General features: G+C 36.3%; 2 protein-coding genes across 5 annotated transcripts in view; one reads left to right on the top strand and one right to left on the bottom strand.

Annotated features, from left to right (window-relative positions):
* Nucleotides 1-27,040, top strand: part of TppII (Tripeptidyl-peptidase II) — a 93,414-nt gene that overhangs the window by 13,441 nt on the left and 52,933 nt on the right. The window lies entirely within an intron of this gene.
* The window catches only part of Sulf1 (Extracellular sulfatase Sulf1), a 73,721-nt gene that overhangs the window by 12,441 nt on the left and 34,240 nt on the right, over nt 1-27,040 (bottom strand). For all 4 annotated transcript variants that reach the window (XM_067354971.1, XM_012370113.2, XM_012370115.2 and 1 more), the window contains exons 2-4: nt 19,672-19,995; nt 18,680-18,919; nt 5,970-6,291 (exon numbers count right to left, since the gene is read on the bottom strand). In XM_067354971.1, coding sequence (XP_067211072.1) covers nt 5,970-6,291; nt 18,680-18,919; nt 19,672-19,918 — 809 coding nt within the window. In that variant the 5' untranslated portion in view covers nt 19,919-19,995. The remainder of the gene's footprint in view (nt 1-5,969; nt 6,292-18,679; nt 18,920-19,671; nt 19,996-27,040) is intronic.

Consider the following 27,040-nt stretch of genomic DNA (forward strand, 5'->3'; position numbering starts at 1 on the left):
ACGGGGTGAATGGGGACTCTCGAGACGGGCCGCCATCTCTTTCTCCTCCTCCAATTACGCGAGACGCGAAATTATGGATAATTGGCCCTTTACCTTCTTCTTTCAAGAACGCTCATACTGCACGCACGATCTTTGTCTTATTGATGGGTTTTCGTGCAAAATTCGCAGCGCGAACAGGTTTCTGAGGTCTGCAAAGTTGGCACCCTGAAAGGCGAATTTTTGTAAAATTTATACGGCATTTGATTGTTGATATATCATTTTTTTTAACCATTTTACAGAAAAAAAAAACAAATATGTTCAAATCGTGGACAATCAAATGCTGCATAAGTTTTATAAAAATTCACTTTTTGGGCTGTCAGCTTCACAAACCTACGTTTCAAATCACACATACATACGCTCTAAATTTCAGAAAAAAATAAACAGTCGCTAAAGGATAAAAAAGATTTGGACAAATTCAAAGCTTTAAAGCTACAAATAGAAAATAAAATTTTTCAATTTAAGACAATATATTTAATGGTTTAATTGAGAACTGTTGTTTTCATTTTCCATAAAATGAGTTTATCGAGTTTTGCTAAGAAGCAAAACACTATGCAATAAAAAATTTGCACAAAGATTTGTATAGAACTCAGTTGAAATATAATAGATTTCGTTCTTAGCACAAAGTCTAATTGGTTTATTTGCGCCACGACCCGATGGAAACGAAGCAGATGTTCTCTGAAAGAAGCGAAGAGGAAAAGGAGCTAAGTACTTAAGCAGGAAAAGACGAAGCGAGGAGAAAGGGAGAGCGGGAGCTTCTTAATACCCGCGCAGTCCGCGTTAATTCTATTGCACGATCTTTTGACTCTCTTGTGCACGTTCGCCGTCATAAATCCTCCGTGCTTTATGCAAATTTAAAACAAAATGCGCAATCCGACCGCGTCGGTCCCGAACGGAGAACGCTGCCGTCTCGCGTCTGGCAGCCGCGTTTCGTCTCGAAATGCCCTCCTTAATTGCGGCCTATTCTGCGTTTACCGTCTCGCCACGACCACTTAACTCGCCTGCGAGACACCACGAATTATATTTACACCCAGACGGATGTCATCGCCTGCTCTCTTATGTCCTCGTTCGTCTCCGCGCAACTTCCTTCTTTCCCGGAGAAGTATCTAATTTACAAGGACAAATTGGGGACGAAAGCAAGGTGCGAATATCCTAGTGATGGTTGAATTGGCTAAACGTAGGATTTAATTGTCACGTTGTGTTTCACCGATCAATGAAAAGATATATTTTAACGAAAATTGTTTTTGCTAATATAACAAATTATTTTTAAATAATTGACAGTGAAATCGGAGTAAAATCACTTGTTGACGCTTGTTTAAAAAAAAAGGAAAATTTCATCTTACCAATATAAACCCACGCGTTTGTTTCCGAGACACGCCTCGGTCGTATTTTCCGACACGTTCCTGCAGAATGCTTGTTTCTCAATTACATTTGCAACGACCGGTTCTCATGTGCATTAAATACAAATAAAAGCGTCCTTACTTCATTCGAATGACATCAGGTAGGAAAAAACGGTAGGAAGTTTCAGATCTTGTCGGGAGGAGGAAGCTCATAAACTCATGTCTGGGGTGGGCGAGTTCAGTTCTAGTGTCGGCACGCAAACAATAAAACTTTACGTTCGCTATATCTAGCCCCTTGTGTGCAAAAACGGTAAAACGCAAATGCTCTTTTATCCTGTTGACCTTAGTATTCGTGTACTATACGGACTGTCCTTTGTAAAATTTGCAGATGTAGAGAGGACTCGTCCTCTTTTCGTACTTCGTGTCGGAAGATATTTCTTTACTATGCAAGACATCGTTGGAAACAGTTGCATTCTCTTTTGATAAAACATATATAAGTCCCAGAATTGGGAACAATTCTGAATACGAACGAACAATTCTATTAAAACAAAATATGTTTGAAATCTAATATAAAATAAACTTTTCGATATTGCACCGTAGCGATAAAAAATTATGCAAAAATTGTTTATATCTTTAAAAATTAAAATGAAAGAGAGAGAGAGAGAGAGAAACATTAGTTTTGCGCTTGGAAAAAGATATGGAAATTATCATATTTTTACTGAATACTGAATTTATTTCGACTTTATTTATTTTTACTTTTTGCTCTATGATAAAAAAAGCACAAGTCATGTTCCAGCGAATTACGCAAAAAGACGTGATGTTACGAAACGCGAAAATCGGTTCATTCGTCGACATACGAAACAGCGAACGTCAACTTACACACGGCATATTCATATATTATATACGGTATATTTATACCTATCTATAAATACATCATGTCTCATACATACAAATAATCGAACTTCATCTGATGCTTTGAATCGCGGCGAGTTATTAACTTTATTTAAGAAGCTACACAGCCATTAAGCTAAGCTTTATGGCTACAAATTTGCATGTCTTTTTATATGTCTGTTTACTTATAGAATTTTTTTAAAATCTCATCTTTTATTATCTCAGCTTTCACTAGTATTTCGCAAAGAGAAAAAACTGGGCAAAATTAAAGAACAGGAAAACCTATTTAAAAAGCGGAAAAAGCTAGAAAAAAGTGTCCTGTTAGTGATTCAGGATTGTAAAGCTTGGCAATTAGGTAAACATGGTTGTAATTTCGCAAAGCTATTATCACTAAACTATCATTAAAATGAAACGCTTATTATTAATTTACAATAGTTGCCTCGCGATGCACTTAACGCCCTTTGATCGGGAGAGAATTAGATTAGCGCCCGGCTGGTGATTACTTAAAGGCGCGTCGATAAAAGCGCCCTGAAAGCACGTTATTGTGCATGCCGCCCGACACATTAATTTCTGTCGATTAGCTTTTGAGTGGCGACACGACGGGAAATGGTGTGATGTACGAGCGCGCGGAATGAAAACCTTGGTATTAAAACACTGATTGGCGGCTGCCGCCGCGTAAATGGCTGTGATGTCGCGTTATAATTAAATATAATTTACAATGTCGAAGCGCTAACCGATTCCGCGAAAGGTACGCGCGATATAAACGTAATTTAACATTCTGCGAGCTCTTTTTATTGCCGCAACTTTTTTACCGGTATTTTCGCAGTATATTCGATACTAAATATGACTTTATGTTTCACATTTCAACAATTTTCGAACTAGACAAATAAATTCTCAAGTTTTACCTGAAAAGTTTGAATATCGCGAAATATTTTCAGGATATATGCTGTGGGCTTGTAAAGAAAAAAAAACATTAAATCCAAAACTATATTCTTGATGCAAATAAATTGCAACTTTTTCGATAAATTGTGTTAAATAAATTTCATAATTTTTCGAAAATGTGAAAATGAACTGAATGTGTTTTCTGTTTAAATAGCGCTTATGTAATAACATTAATCCACATGCTTGTATTTTTGGATTAAAAGCTCTTTCGTGCAAGCTCATTACATATCCTCCTTTGGAACTAGACATTCGTAATTAACGCTGAATGCATATTGAGAGTGCAAACTTCAGCTTGAGATCCTTTACGCGCGTGTTCTTTTTATCATCGCCGGAGATGTCTGTGCTCGAATCATTAAGCAAAGTTCCCCGCGCCATCTCCATGATGACTCCGTCGACAAAATAACAAGCGCGATAAATCATCCGGCGAAGCCTCGTCCCTCTATCGCAAAACAAGGTGAAATTTCAACGAGTTTTTCCTTTGTCCCCGTGTCTTGGAAATCCGGTAATGAATCGCACGCTGTCACGGACGTACACACGGCCCAAAAGCTCTTTTTATTCGATGTGGCAGGAGACAAACGCGCGCACACAACCGCGACGCGATGACGCCGATGGCGGGCGTCGCGCCGGCTCGCTATTTTCTCACGTGAAACTTGGCACTGGAAATTTGCGCACGGCGCCGCAAATAAGCATAAAAGTTTATTATTGAGAGCCCATGCTCTTAATACACGCCTGCGAAAACGATTTCATCGACCGAGATTCCTCGATATAAAATTGCATGTTGTTTTTTCCCTTATTTTAATCGTGCAAATCTACTTTCCAAGAAATTATCAAAAAGATCGAGAAGTACTGGCTTATACGTCTCGTAACATTCTATTAAAAATTAGCTAATTGATGCGTCTACTGTATTGTTGTCTAGTCAATATTTTTATTATCTCGGCAACGTGAAATAAACTCTCGTCGAGGATCAGAACGGTTCGCGCGCTCGCTATCGCTATTCCACTATTCCACTTTTGTTTCGATTTTCTGCGACACCTGTGTCGGACAGTACGGCATTTTTTTTCTCACCACCATCGCAGACACAGGTGTGCGTAATAATACCTGTCTCTCGTCCGCACAATAACGAAGCGCGCGACGGGACCGCAAGGGCTCGCGTTTTCACTGCTTTTCATCGCGCTCTCGGCGATCTAGTAGGGCACTCCATCACTTGACGATGACGCCATCGCGGCTGCGGATGTCTATCCCGCGGTCGTCTAGTCTAGTCTAGAACTGTGCACCCCTTCGCACCTCACCCCGACCTCGTTCGCATCTTCTACCCCCTTTTATGCGCTACGCCAGCGAGACGCGGATTTCACGCGAACGGAGATAAACATGCGAATTTACTGGCGTTCGACGAGCGACCGAGCACACGTCGCATTGTTCGGGAAGAATGAAAAGTGCGGAGGGGAGGGAGGGATCCGACTCGTCGACGTCGAACGGAGGGTCGCCCTCGCGTTCCCGTTTTTTTCCCCCGCACGCGCACGGGGACAATCCTTATTGTGCTCGGAGTGCGACGGAGTGTCGCGCGGCACGTTCTCCACTGCACGTTATCGGGAGTGGAAAAGCGGTTGCAACAACGAAAAATAATAGGTGCGCGTATATGCGGTCGACTGGGTACGATGAAGTTGCGGTTGTCATGGCAGCATCGGCGCGAACGAGCCGGCTCGATATCAACGCCAAGCGATCCGGAATAACGTCAAGGTTGGTAATCGCATATAAACGCGACGGCTCTCTGGCTTTTACATCACTGCTTTCCGTCGCTTTTCTTCAAAAGATGCAAAGTTTCTCATTCTCCAAAAATTATTCTATCTATCGTATCGCACCGATTGCATTAAATAACGTAATAGAAAGATAAATAATCATGGAGATAAATTGAAATTCATCGTCTCACTTTTGTTATTATTGGCGTTCCACTTCATCGTGATGAAGTTATGCGCAGTGCAATCGTGGAAGGAGAAACGTAAACACCCTTTCGAAATGGGTACTTCAAAGAGAAGGGAACCGCGTAGACCGCAGCAAATGATGGATGCAAAGGAGCGAAGTAAAGATGATTGCAGCGTGTTTTTCGCGAAGATAATGTATGCGGAACGCAAGGCAGAACAATGCGCGATTAACGTCGCTTGTCGCGTAACACGATTTGCATCGAAACATGAAGTCTTTATCTTTAGAGTTTGATTTCTTTTTTCAATTTTGCAGTGCTTTGATTCTTATTGATACGAAATTTGAATGGATTTTGTGGTACAAATTATAATTTGCATTTTAAAAATAAATGGCACACGCGTTTTATCGATTTCTCTTTCATCCGGATCTGACTGACGTGAGATATATGATGTTGTTATGCAAATGAATATTCTAGATTAGCAGCCAAAGGACGATTATTAATTAATTTTTTATACATGCACGAGATAATACGAAAATCAGAGAAGAAAGATGATGATTAAACTTCACAAATCTCAATAATTAAGTAGAAATCGAGTAAAAGTATGTTTATTACTTTCAGTGGAACAGGTTCCACATAATTCCACTTGCAACTTTCTTGTTCAGAAAACAACGTTTCGTTTCGCAATTGAACGTGCATACATATAAATATCGCCAGTTTATCATTTGATTAAGACGAGTGAATTGGAGCAATTTACAAATCTTTTTGCGTGCATTTCGTTGCCTGGAAATATGCGTAATGTCACACTCGCCGGTAAACACGGCCGGAAGATTTGTCGTACTTACTGATGAGTGGTGACATTGAAGAAGAGATGTGAGAATTGCGGCGCTGAGTCCTCTGGGCCGTGCGGCGCCGGAAAACTCGCGACCAACATCACCGGCTTCCGGGCGAAATTGTGTTTGCTCTGCCTGAGGAAAGCCACGCTGTCGTTAGCTATCAGGTCCGGATAATAGTCCCGGCTGTACTCGAAGCCGTGCTTTATCTTCTTGCCGTTCATGTTGACGCTGTAGTTGTAGTAGCGGGAGTTCATTATAAGGCCGCCCCATTCCCGCCATCCCGGCGGTATATACGAGCCGTTGTATTTGTTCAAATACTTGCCGAAGTAACCTGAAACGTGCAAAATCGTGGAAATTACGTCGCGTTAGAACAAAGTGACCGGTGACAAATGTATAATTCCGTTCAATTTTAGTCAATGTTCAGAAAAATATTTATACATTTTTCAATTATTTCATACTTTGTAAATACACGAAGTTATTTACTTACCAAGTTAAACGAAAGCACGAAGCATGGCGCAATTGTTAGATTACTAGATTAATAAAGAAAAAAAGCTTTGCTCAGATACCGAATAATAATTAATGCAGGCAATAATTAATGTAGTTCGGACACGCTCCGCTTGTCATAGGAACCAGCACGTGATGAATGAATCAACTGCTTCACGTAATATTTTGACTTTGTAACACGTGTATAACGAAAAAACCGAGGGATAGAATTAATTAAGCTGAAGTTAAAAACACGCAAAGAAAAATTCAAAGTTTAATCAATACGTGAATAATAGCATACATGTAAATTTTTTTATATTTATTAACAGTATAATTATATTAATACAATATTATATAATACAATATATTACCATCTTGATTATAAATTATGTATTTTTTTATTAAAATTTAAAAAAAAAATATTTATAACGATTTCTATTTCAAATTTTATAGTAAAATTTTTATATCATGAGATAGAAATATAATATATTATTGCAACACTTGGAATTATAAAAATTTCATAAACATTTCAATTTTCTATTATTGCAATGCAATAATAATATAAATCAAAATTAAATTAAAATAATTAAAAGATAAAAAATATTTTGTTTGACAGAAACTTTAATAATGAATAATGATTTAGGAACAAATATATATATTGTTTTGTCGGCTGAATTACAAGCAAAAAATAAGCGAACACTGTTGGTCCGCAAAAATAATGAATATAAAAACGAACGTTTTATTTGATAAAAAGATGAATATCTTGTCTGCTACGGCCCAATAATGCGGAAACGAAAAAGCAAAGGGTCGTAGGTTCTGCGTGGAGTAGTGGTCAACAGCAGTGGCTCGAAAAATGAAAACCTGAGTTCAAACCCAGCCCAACCACTTGCGAAGTGTCCGTAAGTATGACAACTTTACATTACAACTTATGTTTCTTTCAGTTTAGAGGTGGGGTACCAAACATTTCTGTAAGTCCCCCACACTATCAAAAATTAACTGCAAATATATCTGCAAAATTATTTGCAAAATATACAGGCAATAGTGCCTGGAGGAAACCGCTTCTTGATCACGGCAATCCCCTGCAGGTTGAGTTATAATTTTGTCTTCTGTCCGTCTATTATAACCATTATTTTGATATTTTACGAGAAACTCTTTGTGTTATTCTCCATCTATCGTGTAGAAATTGATGTAGTACATGTATTGAACTTGTAAGCTAATCGGCCGCGAATCAGTACTGTGTATATATATACATTCAATGCCTGTGTTGTAAACTTTCATATACTAGATGGAGTTAGCATATATATTTTTTCGTATTCAAATATTTGATCAATTGATTATAATACACAGAGAAAATATAATATTACTTGCATTTGCTTTAATTTTTGGACTGTGAGGGTTTACATGTTACTCCACGCCTAAACTAAAACATAAGTAGTGTAAAGCTGCCGTACGAATATCAGGCAAAGATAATATATCTACAAATCAAATTCGAGTTCTCAATTTGTCAGAATACTGCTCTTTGCTATAGAATTAGACAGAATGCACAACACCATTTATTATACTTATGCTTGATCTGGCTAGACGAAATACATTTGTGTTTTAAATCATGATTGTAATAAAGCTTCGAATAAGATAAGAATATATATTTTGTCGCATGCTTCTATCATCTTTATTTTAATTTAATTTTAGATCATTATTTTCAGTATCTAGTACGTAATATTTACGATATTGCACATTTATATATCGATATATAGAATATATGCGTTACATAGAAATATGCGTGAGATACGTTCATGTACTGCAATTGTACATGCACAAACAACGCATTTTAGTATTTATTTGCCGATACATTTCAGGTAGTTTTAACTGAGAAAATAGTGAAGCAAGTTTATAATTGTTAGAATTATCATCAAAAAATGATGCTAGATATATGTAGCAGAGTTATTAATGCATTATTATAAAGCTTTGTATAATGGAAGAAACTTTTTCGACAAGAAATAATTGTCAGAAAATATCACTTACAGTTGATATTGTAATTTTTATCATTTTTTGTTATTGTCATTTTTTCTCACATATTTGCAGTAGGCTTATGTATTGATAAAATCTTAATCATAATCAACATGTTATTTGTTGACAAGCACGATACCGTGATTTATGATAATCTTCAAATATTATTTATCCACGGAAAATATCAGGCGAAAAGTCAGAGAGCTGCGGCTGCATGAATTTGTGGAAAAATTCACAAAGTATACATTTCGCTCGACGATACGGGCGATAAATCAAAAGGCAATTCCATTTTCCGCTTTCTGCCTCCCGTATGAAAGCCCCTCGGTCAAGATTCATCCCGTCTGCCGAAATCTGAATTATTCATATGAAACGGCATTAAATAATTAATTCAAAGACACTACGGTGAGGTTCTGTTCCTTTTGGGTTCCCTTTGCTTCTACCATCAAGATATCCTCGTGCATCAGGATCATATATCGGTCATATAAATATGTCATATATTTATAACATTTATATGATCGCGAGTTTGGACGAGATAGCTTTTCGCCGAATCATACGCGATCAATCATATTACTCTTCTTTTGCGTTAACCGGCGTTTCAATAAATGCTGCGGTAATCATTTTTGGCCGCTAAATACAATGATCTCGTGTGCGAAAATGATTGTCGTTTAATTATTATTCAACGCACGTTATCGATTTTATTTCTTTATGTGAATATTCATAGTGTATTTTATTTTCAAATATTTATAAATCGTGTTTTTCGGTGACAATTATTTTCAATGCAGAAGGATGAATTAAAAAATCTAATCCAGTGTTTTTAACCAGGTCTGATGATGACCGACGCTTAGAAAGAAAAATCTCTAAATGCCCTGCCATTCCCAGCTTAGCGCTTCTCGCGTAATCATAACAACAATCCAATTTCTCTTTTTGCTTGCGCGAGTGGCAAAACCAGAGTAAAACAAACACCGCGTTCTGATTAATCACGCGGCAACGTTGGCTCGAACTTTTCCCGATCGTTGTCCCAGATAACGTCGGTCGGACGACCTTTTGAGAGCGAGACGCGTTTCTCACGGAACAGGTTTAAAAGGATCACGTGGATTCACGCGCGATTTGCATAAATGATTCTCGCTACCTTGTCTACATCCTTATCGTTCGCGATCGTGCTTTAATTATCGATAATTCACGCTTATTGGATTTCATATAGCGAGTTTGTTAAATTAATGACACCATCCACGACGTTATCGTCGTGATCAATCGAATCAATCGAGTCGTTTTGGTTCTCTGAGCTCGGATCTCCCAGCGGATCTAAGTATATGTGCGGCACCATTTATTGCCAAATTGACTCTGATTGTATAATAATTATGAAATAATCAGTGCGTAACATTGTAATTAGCATGCGAAGGAACACATCGACAATTGCGTGGCAATCACGCGAGTATAACACTTACGCAAACACATTTTTTTTGTATATAAATCGAAACGCACGCGACGTTAAATGCTCATGAAGATGTTTATAACAAAATGTGCCTTTTGATTAGAGTATAAACCATTTTTTTCTTAGTTAAAAAAATCTTTTAATCTTTTGTCTAATCACGTGACACCGTTAGAGTGAAGAAACAAAGCAAGATATCGAACAGAAAATTTTAATATCGATTACGTCAGACCAAAAAAGGATGATTTTTGTGGTAACGAATCAATAGCACTGCAAAAAAAAGAAACAAAAAAGATCAAGGGAAAATAGAAGAAGTCTGAACATGAAATATAAGGCGATTTATCAAAATTGCAGTCGATTACGCATCGCACCTGTTGCTTCGGGGAGACTAGAAGCGCTGGCTATGATACAGCTCCGCGATAAAGAATATCGGCGTGCGAATTAAAATTCAGGAACGCTATGCGTCTCGAAGATATCCGATCGTAAAAGAACGGAATCGTTAAGTCGTTTGTGGTCGACAAAAGGGGGGAGGCGGAGAAGCAGAAGGACGAAGGAGCGCCGTAATATTCTGGCGCCAGTCGCGGATCGAGTTTTAGTCGGGCCAAACAAGACGAAACAAAACGAAGTGATAGAAGCGGTCGATGCAGCGGGTGTTCTCTATGGAAGAATATGGGTCAGCCAAACGAATAAATTCGCGAAAGGAACATTTCGGTTTCTCCGTCTGAACATCGACGATATCGACAGGCGCCATGCGCCACTTGGCGTTACAATGAGAATGTATCAAGTCTATTATGTATTCTAGAGGCAAGGATCAATCGAAAAAAAATCACGCTTAGATTAAGAATTAAAAGATTTTGATATATAAATTACGAAAGATAAATAACGGAGTTTAAATTTGATATTTAAATATCGAGATATTTTATGTCGAGAATTAAAAAGCCGCGGTAATTAATTTTATCAAAATTTTCGTTAAAAGTTTCATAAAAAGTAATAACAGAAATTTAAAATATCTTGATATTTATTAAAATTAAATAAAAATAATAAATGTTGGCTTATAGTGTAATTAAACAAGTTGACGTGTATCAGAATTTTATCTGCACTGCATTAAAAATTCTGTATATTGTTAAGAGTATTATAAATAATTTAGATTAAAAGCTATTAATATAAATTTGTTATTTAATAGCTTTTTAGTCGAGATTATCGTTGAGAATGGCATATGTCAATTGTAAAAGATTTAACTCATTATCATTTAACTGGAATTCACGAAATGAGATGATATATTCATTTCCGTCACTTAAAGAGTAATGCACCTTCGCGTAGTCGCCGGAAACGCGAACGATGCGGTTTAAAATTATCAGAGTTAAGTGGCGCAAATGAATTTAGAATATTGCGGTGTGCCAGTGCATCGATGGTATAGAGGAAGCCCGCGATTATTTTAGGAAGTTGTTTCGTGCGACGGGAGCATTAACCTGCTTTTCGGATTCTAGCAACACGCGCAACTTTGGCCGAGCGATCGTTTATTCGTTTGCATGTCGGCCCTGTTACGATCGTTCGCTGACGTTCTCGTGCCAAGATTTAAAGGTACATCGCATGATTCTCTCTACCGCCGCCGTCTAATGAGCCGTTCAACCAACAATGTTATTCCCATAAAAAAAACTCGCATACGAATGGGAGTTTTACGTTGTGCACAATTATTTTGAAGTGATTCTTTATTTCTTAAAATATCGAGCTTTAAAATCCTAGCATTTACAGTGGAAGTGAAAAATATTAATTTATTTTATGAAAGATTTAGAAATTAATTCCCACCTTTACTATTATATTGATAAACATAGACGCAATTGTTTGTTTCGAGCATTGAGTAACTGAATGAAAGATGCTTAATGCTCCACACGAGCGACTTGTAATGATTACGATAAATTAATTTAATATATTACTAATTGTAGATTGAAAATTCAGATATTCCGATTTAGATACTTTTATGCCAATTTGTTAATAGCTACCGTGATTTCATTAAAGACACTTCCTTTTTATGTTTTGTTTTGAATCATCATCGTTACAAGAATTTTTACTTGAGACACACCTACAGACACCGGAAACTGCGAAGACGTTCTTCTATCGGTTGCGAAATAGCGGGGATGAACGGACGCCGCGCATACTAACAAGTATAAGTGCATATTATGGTAATCAAGCTTCCTACAGCTATTTAAAACTAACGTGGGGTCGGCGGAACTTTCTTCAGCGCTAACAGATACAGAAATGTTCTTACGCGATCTCTCTCTCTCTCTCTCTCTCTCTCTCTCTCTCTCTCTCTCTCTCTCTCTCTCTCTCTCTCTCTCTCGTTGCGCGTCATCATCGGAGCCGTCTCCGCTGCTGTCATTATGCACTTATTACGATGGGTCAGATAATGGGTCCTGATTTATTTCATTATTCATGCAAACGTCGCTTACATTATAAAGGCTTTTTCCTCTTGCTTTTTACTTCCAGTTGTTACTTTATTATTATCGGGATGATCGCAGTTATGATTGACATTGCGAGACAAGCCGCTTACTGGCTGGATTAAATCCGCGATAAATCACGTCTGTCTATCTTTCTTAGGCAAAAATACAAATATTACAATACGCACATTTATTGTACTTTTTATTATAACGCGAAATATATTCTGCGGCAAATATTTAAAGGACAAATTAGGAAATATTGATTCGGATAACATATTGAGATAATACATATTTTATTCATTCTGTTAAGCATTCTGTCAAGCAATCCCAGTTTACGTTACACTGATAAATATTTTACTCGTTTTTCTATTGATATACATTACATATACAGTAAGCGTTTTATATACACATAAACGTATTTTTTAGTAATTAGAATTAAAATCACGAAATTCCTGACTACGTCCTCAGTTCACCGAGATGCACCTGCATCATAGGGGTCTTTTTGCAAGCACAGCGTGCGCGAGCCTTCTGTGTGTTCTGAACGTTGTGTGGGTGTTTGTTCCTTTTTCTCCTACTCTTCTACCTTTTTCACAGATACACATACACGTAGTATGCTTTCGCTCCTTAGTGTCCCACGAGTACTCGAAAAACTGGCGACGGGTCCTCTCAAGGCGCAACGACGACGAACAATGCTCCTTCACGGCTTCGTTCGTGGCGCGATTTAAATTTAGATAATCTCACTTTCACGACCAACAAAGCTCACACATATATGTACATCGCGTACATATGTGCACGAATTCGCATACAAGATAGAGTGGAAAACGTGTGATAAATCAACAGTTTTATGCCGCGATGAAAACTGGAATAAAGTTTGTGGTCGACCAGTAGCTTTATTGTGGTCATTTTATTTTATTAAGATTGAATAGCATTTCGTAATATTTAATGTTGAGTAGTGATATACTGAGAACATTATATCGCATTCTCTTCTATCACTTCTTTCAATAGTGTTAATTTATTTTCCAATTATATTATTATATTGTATTGTATTATAATTTGGATTTATGATTACGAAAATTTTATATTTATTAAAATTTTTCAAATCTAAGTGATTCTTTCTCTATTAAGTACATATTTTATAATAAAATTTTTATAATAAAAATTATATTAATCTATAGCTGAAGTAGAGATAAGTGCAAATATTTAAAACAAAGAGTTTATACATTAGTATACATAATATATTCGATAGTTCTTAAATATAAGTTATGTTTGTTTCAGTTTATGCGGGGACTTGCAGAAGTGCAAGTTCCCTTCAAAAATTTTAGTAAGTCTCGTAACGTACATATTTTGTGTACTTCGATATTATAATCTGTTGATCAGATTTTTGAATACGAGAAATTGTATATGTCTAACTCCATCTAGTGTGTGGAAATTGACATAACTCAAGATATAGATATATGTATATACTGCTAATATTATCGCAATCGAGCAATTTCTACATATATTTGGCAATACGTATGTATATTCTTGTGTATATTAATTTTCAAATATTATATAGAATTTGACATACGTACTTTCTCATATTCAAGAATATCGTCAGCTAATTATAATATATACACGAAGTTATAATATACACGAAGTTGTAATATAGTTATAATATACATGAAGAATAGCGAATTTTTATCTTTCTTTTTATCTTTTATTAAAGCAACTTTGTTTTTTTATATTTTGATCTTATTAAAACTTATAATATACAAACGCTTTATAATTATGCATTTTTCACTGAATTCCGTATATAATTTTTGTACTACGGGGATTTGCACTATGCGAGCTACACGCATAAACACGCATATATTATATATTTTAATGTTGAACTCAATTTTTCGCCAATGTTTTGGCGAAAATTATGATTTCAGAATATTGCCTGCTTTCTTTTCTTGAATTCTACATATTAATAAAGTTTCTATACTATATATATACAAAGATGCTTTAATAAAAGATAAAAAGAAAGATAAAAATTCGCTATTCTTCATGTATGTTATAACTATATTACAACTTTGTGTATATTATAAATAACTTCGTGTATATATTATAACTAGCTGACGATATTCTTGAATATGAAAAAGTACGTATGTCAAATTCCATGTAATATTTGAAAATTAATATACACAAGAATGTACATACGTACTGCCAAATATATGTAGAAGTTGCTCGACTGCGATAATATTAGCAGTATATACATACATATATCTATATCTTGAGTTATGTCAATTTCCACACACTAGATGGAGTTAGACATACAATTTCTCGTATTCAAAAATCTGATCAACAGATTATAATATCGAAGTACACAAAATATGTCATTGCAAGATTTACTGTTACAATTTTTGAAGGGAACTTGCACTTCTGCAAGTCCCCGCATAAACTGAAACAAACATAACTTATATTTAAGAACTATCGAATATATTATGTATACTAATGTATAAACTCTTTGTTTTAAATATTTGCACTTATCTCTACTTCAGCTATAGATTAATATAATTTTTATTATAAAAATTTTATTATAAAATATGTACTTAATAGAGAAAGAATCACTTAGATTTGAAAAATTTTAATAAATATAAAATTTTCGTAATCATAAATCCAAATTATAATACAATACAATATAATAATATAATTCAAAAATAAATTAACACTATTAAAAGGTGATAGAAGTATATATATATATATATATATTATATATACGAAGGAGTATTTAAAATTATATGATAAAATCAAACTTTCGATAAGGAAAGACTTTAATCAGAGAATTCATGAACGCGATGAGAGTGAACGAAATTTGAAATATTCTGGGATAAAAATAATATATATAAATTTATGTTCGCTCGCCATATAAATTCTTCCACATCTTATATTTTTAAATTAATTTAACAATTGTGATTCTTCCTACTCATTCGAAGTCACGAACGCACCTTCATAGTAAGATCGAACAACGTATGTACTCGTGACAAGATTCTCTCGCGAAGATAACAAAGAAAATTTGTCGCCCGGCCAGTCTCGGAATTCTGGTCAGGGACACCCTGTGTAATAGGTGGCGATAACGAAACGAGTTCTCTCCTCTCCCTATGCGCAACCACCGATCAGTACTTTGCGAAACATGTTCTCTTGCAGAATCGAGATGATCATTTGCTGTTCGGTTATCGAGAAATTTGTTGCAGAGTTTTTACGTATGTTCGTACCTTCATTAAACTACTTCTCGTTTCGGAATCGAATGGATAATTTTTTATTTACAATTGCAGCACGATTAAATTTAAATATCTATTTGTGGAAAGTTATTTATAAATGCTATAAATTTATAAGAAAATTAAATGCATATAATGTTCTCTTATAAAATATAAATTTTAATCTAATTCAACGTTATGTTTTTGTTTATATTGAATAGTAATTGGCCATTTTACGAAAAGTGTACTTGAGATAAAGATTTCATAATTTTTGCACATTTTGGCGCATTTAATAACGCGATAACGTTTCATATCCTGCGAAATATTACGCAAGAATATAGCAAGAGCGAGAGAAAGACTCGATTTGATTAGATCGTATAAGATTTGTAATATCGAGACGAGTTTCGCGTGCTGTTTAATGGAAATATATGCTCGCGTAATGTATGAACCTATAAAAGCGAGAAATCTCGCGAATTGATTATACATTTGAAAAAAATATTATAAAACAAGATAGCATATCACGGCAATCAGTTTTGCTTCAAGCGCTTTTACTTCAAGCGCAATCCAAAGTTTCGGGGCTTCATTCGGACGCAGTGGCATCTTCGCGGAAGTGAGAGAGCACGAGCTATCGTGCATTGCGATTTTTAGAAGGCCGTCAGTCTGAGGCCTGACTGACGAGATCGGGAGTCTGATCGCGCTTTCAGGGAGCAACGTCCTACCGTCGCGAATATGGTCTCAGATAGACGCAACGTATGAGAGCGCGGACGCGACGGAAAGGAAGATACGAATGAGAAAAAGAAGTCCGACAGAAGAGAGTCCCCGCTCTCTGATCGAACTCCTGCACAAAACCCGGCATCGCCGAGTAAGCGCATCGATTGGTCCCGCAATTGCGAGAAGATTTTTGCGCCACACGGCACGGACTGTGTTCTTGCGTTTTCCTTGTATTCCTTGCATATATGTATATTGTATTTCCATTTTACCGACGTTAGTTATCTTCTACTGAAGTTTAATCGATTCTCCATCTCTCTTTCCTAGAAACAGAATCTAGAAACGGTATGAGAATAGTTTAAACCGCATCTTGAAGTTGATAGACATTTTAAAACTCGGAGCGATTGGTAACGGATCTCTGGGGGATACGAATCGCTTCCCGATAATTCTGTAGCGTATCCAAGCTCGTTCACCGGAGGAAGAACGTTTATCTCCGCAACACGTGGCGGCGACGTTTTACGGTCTGTCAAGAATGTCTCGACATCGCCGACACGCTGACGCGTCTTATGCCCTTTCTACGATAAGAGAAATCGCCGGTCGTAATGCAATATGACGTGTTAAAGCCCGCGACATATCCGTCGTGGATTACGGAGGCAGGTCTTATTACGTCTGTGCGCGTCTCGATAAACACGACGAGGCGCGTCTGCGCGTGTGTCACAACCGATGTATCCGCTGTATTATGCTGCACTAGTGTCGTCAGGTGTCACACACGGGATACCTCGTAAACCGCGAGCGCAAACACGGCAAATTTTGCAGTTCACAACGCGGCTACTGCTTATCGCCCGGTGTGATCTTGCATAAGTAACATCTTTTTGCAAGCCATGATCCAGCATAAGCTCGTTAAATTCGCCGGAATTAAAGTTTCAATTAGGATTCGATCTAAAGTATCGTGCGACAAATTTGCTGTGTGAAACGAAAATGCGCGCATATCGATGTCGAAGAGAATAAATGATTATCCGACGCGTCATTGCTGCTACACACATCGAGCTTCAAACGCATTTATACACCGAAACGCGAATTTACAGACACAATTCGGTTCGAGATGAATGCACGGTGGAATCGCGGATGATGTACGAGAATTCGGAAATCTGTGGCGATCAGCTGACGCAACTAAAACGCGGACCGCGCTATAATATCAAACTGGTCGAGCCGCACGTTTGGATTTTGAGTAATCGCCGCCGGCGATCGATCGCGTATCGCGAGCGCAGGTGCGACGCTTCGCGCGACCGCTTTTGGTCGTGCGGCGAAGAGCGTTCTCTGCGGGCCGTGAAGATTTGTTGAACGGCGGGAGAAAGGAAACCTGCAGAACACCGAACAATTGCGGTTGGACGGCGCGGGGCGAACCAGCTTGGCGGGATCGAAGCACGGGAATTCCGCGCCACAAGATCGTATCGCCATATTCGTCCTACGAACGCAACCGAATACGCGAGTGTCGTCGGGGATCGCAATTATACGAGCGCGGAATGAAAATCGGAGCGCCGTCGTCGTCAAGAATGAAACGTCGAGGGGATGAGAGCGGATTAATCGGGATTTTAATTGCAAGAATGCGCCCGCGGGCGGCGCACATGCGCCCGATTATTTAAGTAGGGAACGTCGACTCGCCTCGATTAATGATACACGAAGTATCAAGCCTCCGTTACGACGTTGATTCATATGCGATGTAAAATTAGTTGGAAAAGGAAAGGAAAAAAGGCAGGGTTTTGAGTTACTCTAATTGAAAATCCCGGCCTAAATGACTCGCGCTGCCTTATGTAACAAGGATTTATCGCTGACCATACTTGACTCCAGTTACGCATAAAGCGCATTGTGCTGGTAGGGAGGTAAATAGAAACCTCACATCAATTGAATGTGCCTCGATTATCCTGATTGCGTTTATGCGACCAGAGGTCGAGTAATGTGTGTTACAATGCAGCGCGCAATAAAGCGTCTATTCTCTATATTTTGTATATCACGCTAATAAATATAAGCACTGAAAAGAAATAGCTCTGTCAAGACTATTCTTAATCGTCTCTTCTTCTTCGCTAATTTAGAGAGCAAGTGCCGTTCAAAGTTTTAATATCCTTTTACTATCGTTCTATCACACTAGGCTGATTTAAAAAAATATCTCTCTTTTATAATTATAAAAAAAATTTAAACAATGCAACAACGACGGTCCAAAATTTTCGCTAAAAAGGGTGGATTTAATAAAAAAAAAATATATCAAAGATTCGATTGACGCGTCTTGTGCCTTTAATGTTCTATATTGCTAGCGTTTATTATTCTGATAGAAGAGCGTGTATAATTTCGTGCAATTTTCGCGCAGCAGAAATTCCCGAGAGAGAGAGAGCGCAATCAACAAACAACAGGCTTATAGTAGGATGAATAGTGGAGACTTCTTACCTGTCCGATATCCCGCGTTGCTCAAGTAAGCGGCGAAGGAGTGAGGCTCATGATCCCGTTGCCACTGGGGACTGCTGCAGTTGTCGTTGTTCGTGAAGACCTCGTGATTGTGAACGTAACGACCGGTCAGTAAGGAGCTCCTACTCGGGCAACACATGGGAGTGGTCACGTACGCGTGTCTTAGCTCGGCACCCTCATTCCTTATTCGCCTTAGGGTCCGCGGCATGAAGTTCAGCGAACCTGAGGGATCATTTTGGATATAGTCAAACATTTGTTCAGTCACAATCTGTATACGCGCACCGAGTCGCGTCCATTGTCCCGCGATCGGCTAACCGCTCTGGCTTTATATACAGTGTTTACTGTGCTGATGCGAACAGCGTACCGGCATAGACGCTTACTATACAGAATATTTCGACAGCAGCGTCTTCACTTATCATGAATCATACAATATATATATATATTTGAGTCCAGCTTTTTTAACGAGTTATATATATAATAACTGAAAAATGTATACTTTCTCGAAAACTAATCTTAGATTCAGAAATAAAAAAATTCGATTCCTTGTTAAATTTCAAATAAATTATTGACTGTCTTTGACAGACTTTGATATTCTCTCGATTCAATATTAAAAATGAAGTAAACTGTCGAAAAGACTAATTAAAATTTTGCTACGGAGAAATATTTTCTTCGAAGACATCACGTTTCACTCTGTGCAAAAGACGAATTGTAGCGGAATAAACGTGCGCATGCTACTATGCAACGTTAAAGATGAAACTGCACACGTTTCTCTTTGAATACGCGTCGCGCATATCTCGGAGCGTGCATGGTCCTGCGCGAGGACTTGAGACGAATAATGTAAGATAAGGCGCCAGCCGGCTGCCGCACGCAATAAACAAAGTGGCATTATGTATCACGTAGGCATTTATATACCGGTAATATGGCGTAATAAATAATCCGATGGTGTAACGAGCCGCGACGCGTTCTCTACGTACCGAGCTCGACGTCTTGATCGTCCGTCAGAATCAACACGATGTTGGGCTTTCTCTCTCGGGGCTGCTGATACGGCAGATAGGGTGAGTTCGACTGGTGATTGTAATTATTATTGCTGTTGTAATTCGACTTGTGAAGGGCGCCGCGACGCTGCTGACCGGCGTACGCGTCATCCGCAGGTCTGTCTCCGTCCGTCCGTCTGGCATTGACACACAGGAGGAGAGCCAGAAATTGAAATAGCTTGCTCATGGCGGCGGCGGCGGCGGCGGCTGGTGGTCGTTTATAGACTGGCTACCTCAATCCAGTGTGTCATACCATGATTGTGACTGGAACAGGAAAACGAAACACGCTTCACGTTAATGGGCGCGCGAGTCTGTCGGTAATTGGATCGTGGCGCGGCAAAAAAGACCTTAAAGATCTTTCCCGCTTCGTATATAAAACATATCTCTCTTAGATTGCGGAAAAAACTCAAACGACAAGAAATTACGCGGAAAAAGAAAATTGATCGTCAACGAGATCGTTCCAATCGTGGGTTTCTATTGCTTCACATATTGTGCTGATTGATGAAGCTAATCAATTTGTGCAAAAACATTTACATAAAACATATTTCAGAGTTCAAGTTGCAAATTGCAAGTTTTTATTACCGTTAAATTAACACAGAGAAATTCTTCGTGTTATTCTAAGTAATAAAAATAATTACTGTTGCTTTGTGACTGATTTAAAAATAAAAAATTCTTATGTTAAATTTTTATATATAATACTTAAATATATATTATTGCAAAATTTATTTTATAAATAAACGTTTTGTCAGTTTATATTTAGGTAGCTTGAAAGAGTTGTCACTAATTCTTTTACATTTGTAATGCTTGAAAATCAAACGCATATAATGCATATCTCATAATCGCTTCAAGAATCCGATATCAAAGTTGACATAAAAATGCGGAACAGCTTGCATAATTAAGTAGAATTTATCTTGTAATATTATAATAAAAAATTCAATTTACATGTTGGAATGTACATCTTGCAATTAAATATTTATGGTAAAATGTGCGACGTAGCATACCGCGTGATAAAACTTTATCGAATCAGATATTCCAATCATGCGGTGCGTTAATGTACGAAGTGCGACACGACACGCCACGAATGAAATTCTTGCATGACCGAAACGGATTGTGTAATCCGTTAATACACAAGCAGCTCGCGCAGTTTGGTATGCGAACGAGATAATTATCTGCAATAACGCGGTAAACATATCCACATCGCGATCGTTGCGCGCATCGTGCGAAACAATTAACGGGTTGCATTATCGGCGATTTGTTGCGATTAGCCCGCGCACGCTGCACCTATCAAAGGCTTTACCGAAAGCGGACGTGATCGTCCTAACTAAATAGTGGATGCGTCATACTCGGGACACGTCTTGTTGCTCAAGAATGAAAGATGAGAGATGAAAGGTGCAAAAAAGAAATACGTGACCTAACCGGACCGTGGAAGCGAAGAACAAGACCATAATCGCATGGTTCATGTTTTATGGTTGGCTTTATCGCCTGGTGCGTTGCGGATATCTTCCGAGGAACTGGTGAAAGAACGATAAATAATCGCGCAAGCCTTAATTAACTTCCCGTTATTGACTTAGATGTATATATTATAAAACATCGTCGTAAATTGCTAACCTAATCGTATTTAACCAACGTGTAAAGATTATTTCGTCGGTTATTTCCCCAATTTGTGTTGAAAATATGGTTGGATTCTTTAAATACCGCGCTTGTCAATAAATCATATCATAAATAATCATAAATCATTGCTTCATAATTACGAAACCGATTAAATTTACGTCTTATAATTAATATTATGATTATTTTATTAATTACATTTCTTTTTCAAATTTAATATAAAACTTTATTTTCTGCAACGGTATTTAAGAATTAATTAGTATTAATTAGTATGATTTGCAAATTATACGACATTCTCTATATTATCGTCTCTCTAAATATATTTTCTCAAAGCACTAGCAAATTTTTACATTAAATTTCTCATTAATTTCTCACGGCCGGAACATCGATAAAAATTTTTTACAAAAACAATATTATAATAAAATTTACATATTATTTTTCTATTATCGCGAGAGACTTTTAACAATGTTTATCGATTACATATGCAACGCGTAGAAAAGTAACGTAAATGCTTGATTATGCTAGAAATATTTTGAGATATCTAGGGACTAGAAGAAAAACGAAACTTGAACGCCTGATCAGGCTGAACAGACGGAAGAATGCTAGAGCGTGTTTTTGCGGATAGTCAAATATGGACGCGGATGGTTGCACGGCAAGTAAACGTACGATGGAGAGTTCCCACGATTCGAGAGGACGCTATAGGAAAGATATCACTCGCGGAAATATCGCAACGCTCGCATCGTAATATTTTCTCGTATTTTTCTTAAACGCTTATCTTTAATTAATTTTATTTTTATTTTTATTTGTTTTATAATCTATAATTCTGTTTACGAAATCCGATTTTCGGAAATTTTAAAATTATTCTTAATTACTCGTCTGCACAGATAAATTTTCATCATATTATCAAAAAATTACTTCGAAATCATACAGCGTCTAAAAAAATAATTAAGTTGAATATATTTTGATTACGAATTTTTTTAAGCAATGTAATATTACTCATTACATAGAGTGATCTCAATCTGAAGATGGATAAAAACTCGTGCATGTATATCTCTGTAGTTCTTTGAACAAATTTTTTAACATATCTTATTCATATTATCGTGTATTTACCCTTTTAATCTTTCCATTTGTCATATCGAGGATGGAATTCTGCGCGTTTCCGATATTTGATTAGCCACATATATTGTGAGTCGCATTTTGCCCGGATAACATTACCGATTAATAACAGCATCCGGATATAGGATGCTTTCTTATATGAACAAACATTGAAGGAATCTCTTTCTCTCTCACGCATTGTGTTAAAAGATATATATATACCCCATATAAATTTTTATGCAGAAAAAAATACGCGCATAGATTAATGTATCACTCTTTTAACTTCTGGCAGATCCGGTTTTGATATCTTTATGATTACGCGCCGACGTGATAAGCCCGACATTCGCCATTAATTTTGCTCTCGTATTGTGATCTTTCAAAATGATTTTTTGCGCTTTGTCAGGAAGAGCCCTACGATTAAAATACCCGAAACGGACATAAATGTGGGAGGATCATAACGGATGTTGTATATCGATAAAAATTGCACACGTGTATTTATATGCTGAAGAACTGTCATTTAAACTTTCATTTAACAGATAATGATAGAATGTTAGTAATATCAAGAAACACGGTAGTATCTCGCGCCAAGTTCACGCGCAGCGCGCAACACAGGCGCAAGACCGATCGTGTCTCTTTACGCGAGCCCAAGATTTCAGACGAGCCGAGATTATCGGATCTCAATAACGGCTGGGCCGATTGAGTTGATAATAGGCTCAATCGATAGCGCATACCCAAATTATATAAGAAAAGTATGCTTGTTTTTACAATAGGTGCTGTAGAAAAAAAGTTATAATAGTCCAAAGTCGAAATGTTGAAAATAATACAACTAAAATGTCCAGCTAATACATTACGGATATCTTCGTCAATTCGATATCGTGTCGACAAATATGATGCAAGCAAAACGCACAGAAAACAACAATGCAAATTATTATCGAAATTACAAAATCTTCCTAGTCTTTGTTTTGATTCCTTCCAAATTTTTTCTTTTCATATTCATTAAAAAACACATTTTTAACGCTTTATTTTAGAGAAGTCATTTGGCAAGACCTTGAATTCTATTCACGCTTTAAATAAGACTGAATCTGTGAACAAACGCAAGTGCAAAAAACATGTTTGATACGTAGATCCGGCATTCGTAAAGTACATGTATGTAGCTATACATATCTACGCAGGTAGATGCTTTATAATACTTGTATTTATCCGGAACGTGCGAGATTATGTTCGCGAGATTTCATCTTTATATATCCACCTTGCACGTCAATCGACGGGAGGCGTAAAGATAATAATAATCCGATAACACGAAGTGTACATCCCGTTGAGATAAATCGTTTCTCGACTCACTTGTATACAGAATTTATCTTAATGCGAGCATTATTTACAGAAATATTCGTGAAAAGTAAAAATATTAGTTTAGAAGTTGCTTTTCAATTTTCCTGAAAGATATGTACAACGGAATGCTTATAAAGATGTGTTTTTGAAACCACGAAAATCTTTTGCTATAATTTTTAATAGATTTTATTTTTATATTCTTATAGCACATATGCATAAAAGACGTTTCAATTCATAATATGAACAAATATTGTAATAAATTATATATAACAAGTTGATCGTATATTTGAACGAGACAATTTTATGTCAAATTCCATCTAGTACATGAAAGTTGATATACACAAGCGTCGAATGTCATACACACTGCCGAATATATATAGTAGCTACTCGATCATGCGACATATAGTTTTGGCATTATATATATATATATATATATATATATATATATATATCTATATCTTGGATTATATGTCAACTTTCACATATTAGATGGAGTTAAACGCAAAAATTCTCGTATTCAAAAATTCGATCAACTGGTTATAAATGAAGACAGACAATATCAGCTATCAATATTCTAGTCATTAATTATAAGTTAATTTATAAATTAGATTAAGTTTTAACATTAAGTTTTAAGATTAAGTTTTTTTAATTAAGGTAAAGCTCATCAAAATTCAATTTTTTGGAAGGGACTTGCACTATGCAAGTCCCCACATAAACTAAAACAAACATAAGTTGTACTTAAGAGTTCGAAATTATTATGTATACTAATGTAAATCCTTTCTTTTAAATATTTGTACTTATCGCTACTTCAGCTATAGAATAGTATAATTTTTATCGTAAGACAAATATGTATTTGGTAGAGAAAAGGGAGAAGATTTACTTAGATTTGAAAAATTTTTGCTAAATATAAATCTAAAGTGTCACAGTTATATAATATAATGATAATATAACTCGAAATAAAATTAAAATAATAATTTGCAAATAATAAAAAATGCAATGTGATATTTTTAATTTGAGAGAAACTTTACTAATGAATAATAAAATTCGTGTTGTAATGTATTTTGTTTGACCGGCCCTGAAATCATATAAACAGGCAAGCAATGATATAAAATGAATAATAAGCATTTGACGATAAATGTGTTGATTAAATAATAGGTGCGTAGGTATAGAAATTAAAAAAGTATCGTTCCATATGTCCTGCTCAGCTTATTGGTTAAGAATTATTTATTGTATTATGTTATATTTAACATAAAATGTACTCAAGAGCTCGAATATATTATATATACTAATGTAAACCCTGTTTTTTAAATATTTGCACTTATCGCTACTTCAGCTGTAGAGTAATATAATTTTTATCATAAGACAAATATATATTTAATAAAGAAAGAGGGGAAGAATCACTTAGATTTGAAAAATTTTAATAGATATGAATGTAAATTATAATGTAATTATAATCTAATCTAAAATGGAATTAAAATAATATAATACGATGCTCTTAATTTTATAAGAACTTTACTAATGAATAATGATTCGATTGTAAATGTATTTTATCTAACAGCTAAATAATCGACATTATCAATTGTGAGAGCTTCTAAGTATAAAATTAAAAAAAAAAAAATATATATATATATGAAAAGATATCATTAATAATAAAAATAAAAAAATTTGACAGATACATGGAAGATTTATTAAAATTATTGAAAGTTCAACAAAAGAACCATATACTTCTTTGATTTTAAGCACAGATGAATAAGCGAGGTCAATATTGACCATTATGTGTGACAATTCGATACATTTATGCTTTAGTAATATCTCATGTGTGACAAAAAATAAAGAACTCGAGCGTCTTGTCCAAAATCGTTCAACGTTCTATAGCTCCACCTTGTTTATTTTCTTCATCGACATAATGCATTCAATATGTATTAGAAATTGACGTAGGTAACAACCGTTTGAGATGTATACTATATATGGTTGAGTAGGTTGCACATTAAATGAATCTTACACGTATGTATTTACGTGTTAATCTCTGATGCGACAATGTTCACGTATAGTGTAGGTTGATCTGTAGGTCGAACGTTTCAAGGAAGCGAATGTTTAAACCGTCGATGAATCCGGCGAGAGAGTGTGGGTTGCATAATAAAATCTCTCGATTTATTGTATACTGTTCAGACGATATTAGTTTTTAGAAATTAAATATAATCTCAGCAAGGAAGAAAAACAATTTAAATAACACATTTAATTAAAATAAAATTATAAGTACATAAAAATTATATTATCGATAACAATAGTATATAGTTAGAATGTCTAAATCGTACAAAAATATTTCTGTAAAAAAAGAGTAATAATAAGTAGTTTTATCTTGCCATGCAGCACTTCTCTCTGTTAAAAACTATTGAAATAAATTTTGTTAATAAAATTTTCCAGATATTACGTTACAAGGCAATGAATAAAAATTTCGAAATGATATTAGGATGAGAAACGCGATCAAAGAAATATTTTGTAAGCAAATCTTTCCAACAACAATATGCGCACGTACGTATATATTTAAGAATAAAAAATATAGATAGAGAGCAAGTACATCGCTCTAATTATATTCGATCGTACGGACCGATTTTCTCAAATAGCTCCGGATATGCCGCATACGCGAAACTGCATGGACGATTCAGTAGTCATTTCTGTAGAATGCTGCCTCCTTAAGCTTTTTTACCTCGTGGAGCCTATTAGCTGCACTCGTCTTCTTGAAACATGTTAAAATACTTTTTTCAACTGTCGTCTAAATAATCGTGCTCTGGTATATTATGGATATCAGTGCGGAATCTCGTTGTCGGCATCAACATCCGCCGACAAGGGAATCGTCTCTCGTCTTTCTCAATCGACGACGTGATGATAGGCTGTAAGCATCGCGCTCGTTCTCAAGTCCGCAATATCGAGACGCGCGGATTAGATGATCCGCGCGCGGCGATTCGCAATTGGCCGACGCGGCTCGCCGCGCAAATAACAAGTCGGTGAACGGGCGCGATTACCGCGCGCGCACGCACGTGTATTGAGAGCGACGGTTTTTCTCACAATAACTTCGTCATCGGACAACCACGTTTCTCTTCCGACGTTGGTAAACATTCTTGAGTCGATAATAGTCCGGCGGATTAAAGATCGGCTATTAGTTCGATGTTAAATGCATGGATGTAGTAGTGTAACTGATGTTTAAATCATCGGGAAGAAAACTTACGAGGCTCTTTAGCATCCATTCTAGACAACGAGTTTGGATTTCTAGTTTTAT

The sequence above is a fragment of the Linepithema humile genome, chromosome 5 (assembly GCF_040581485.1).
Source record: "Linepithema humile isolate Giens D197 chromosome 5, Lhum_UNIL_v1.0, whole genome shotgun sequence".
Lineage (NCBI taxonomy): Eukaryota > Metazoa > Arthropoda > Insecta > Hymenoptera > Formicidae > Linepithema > Linepithema humile.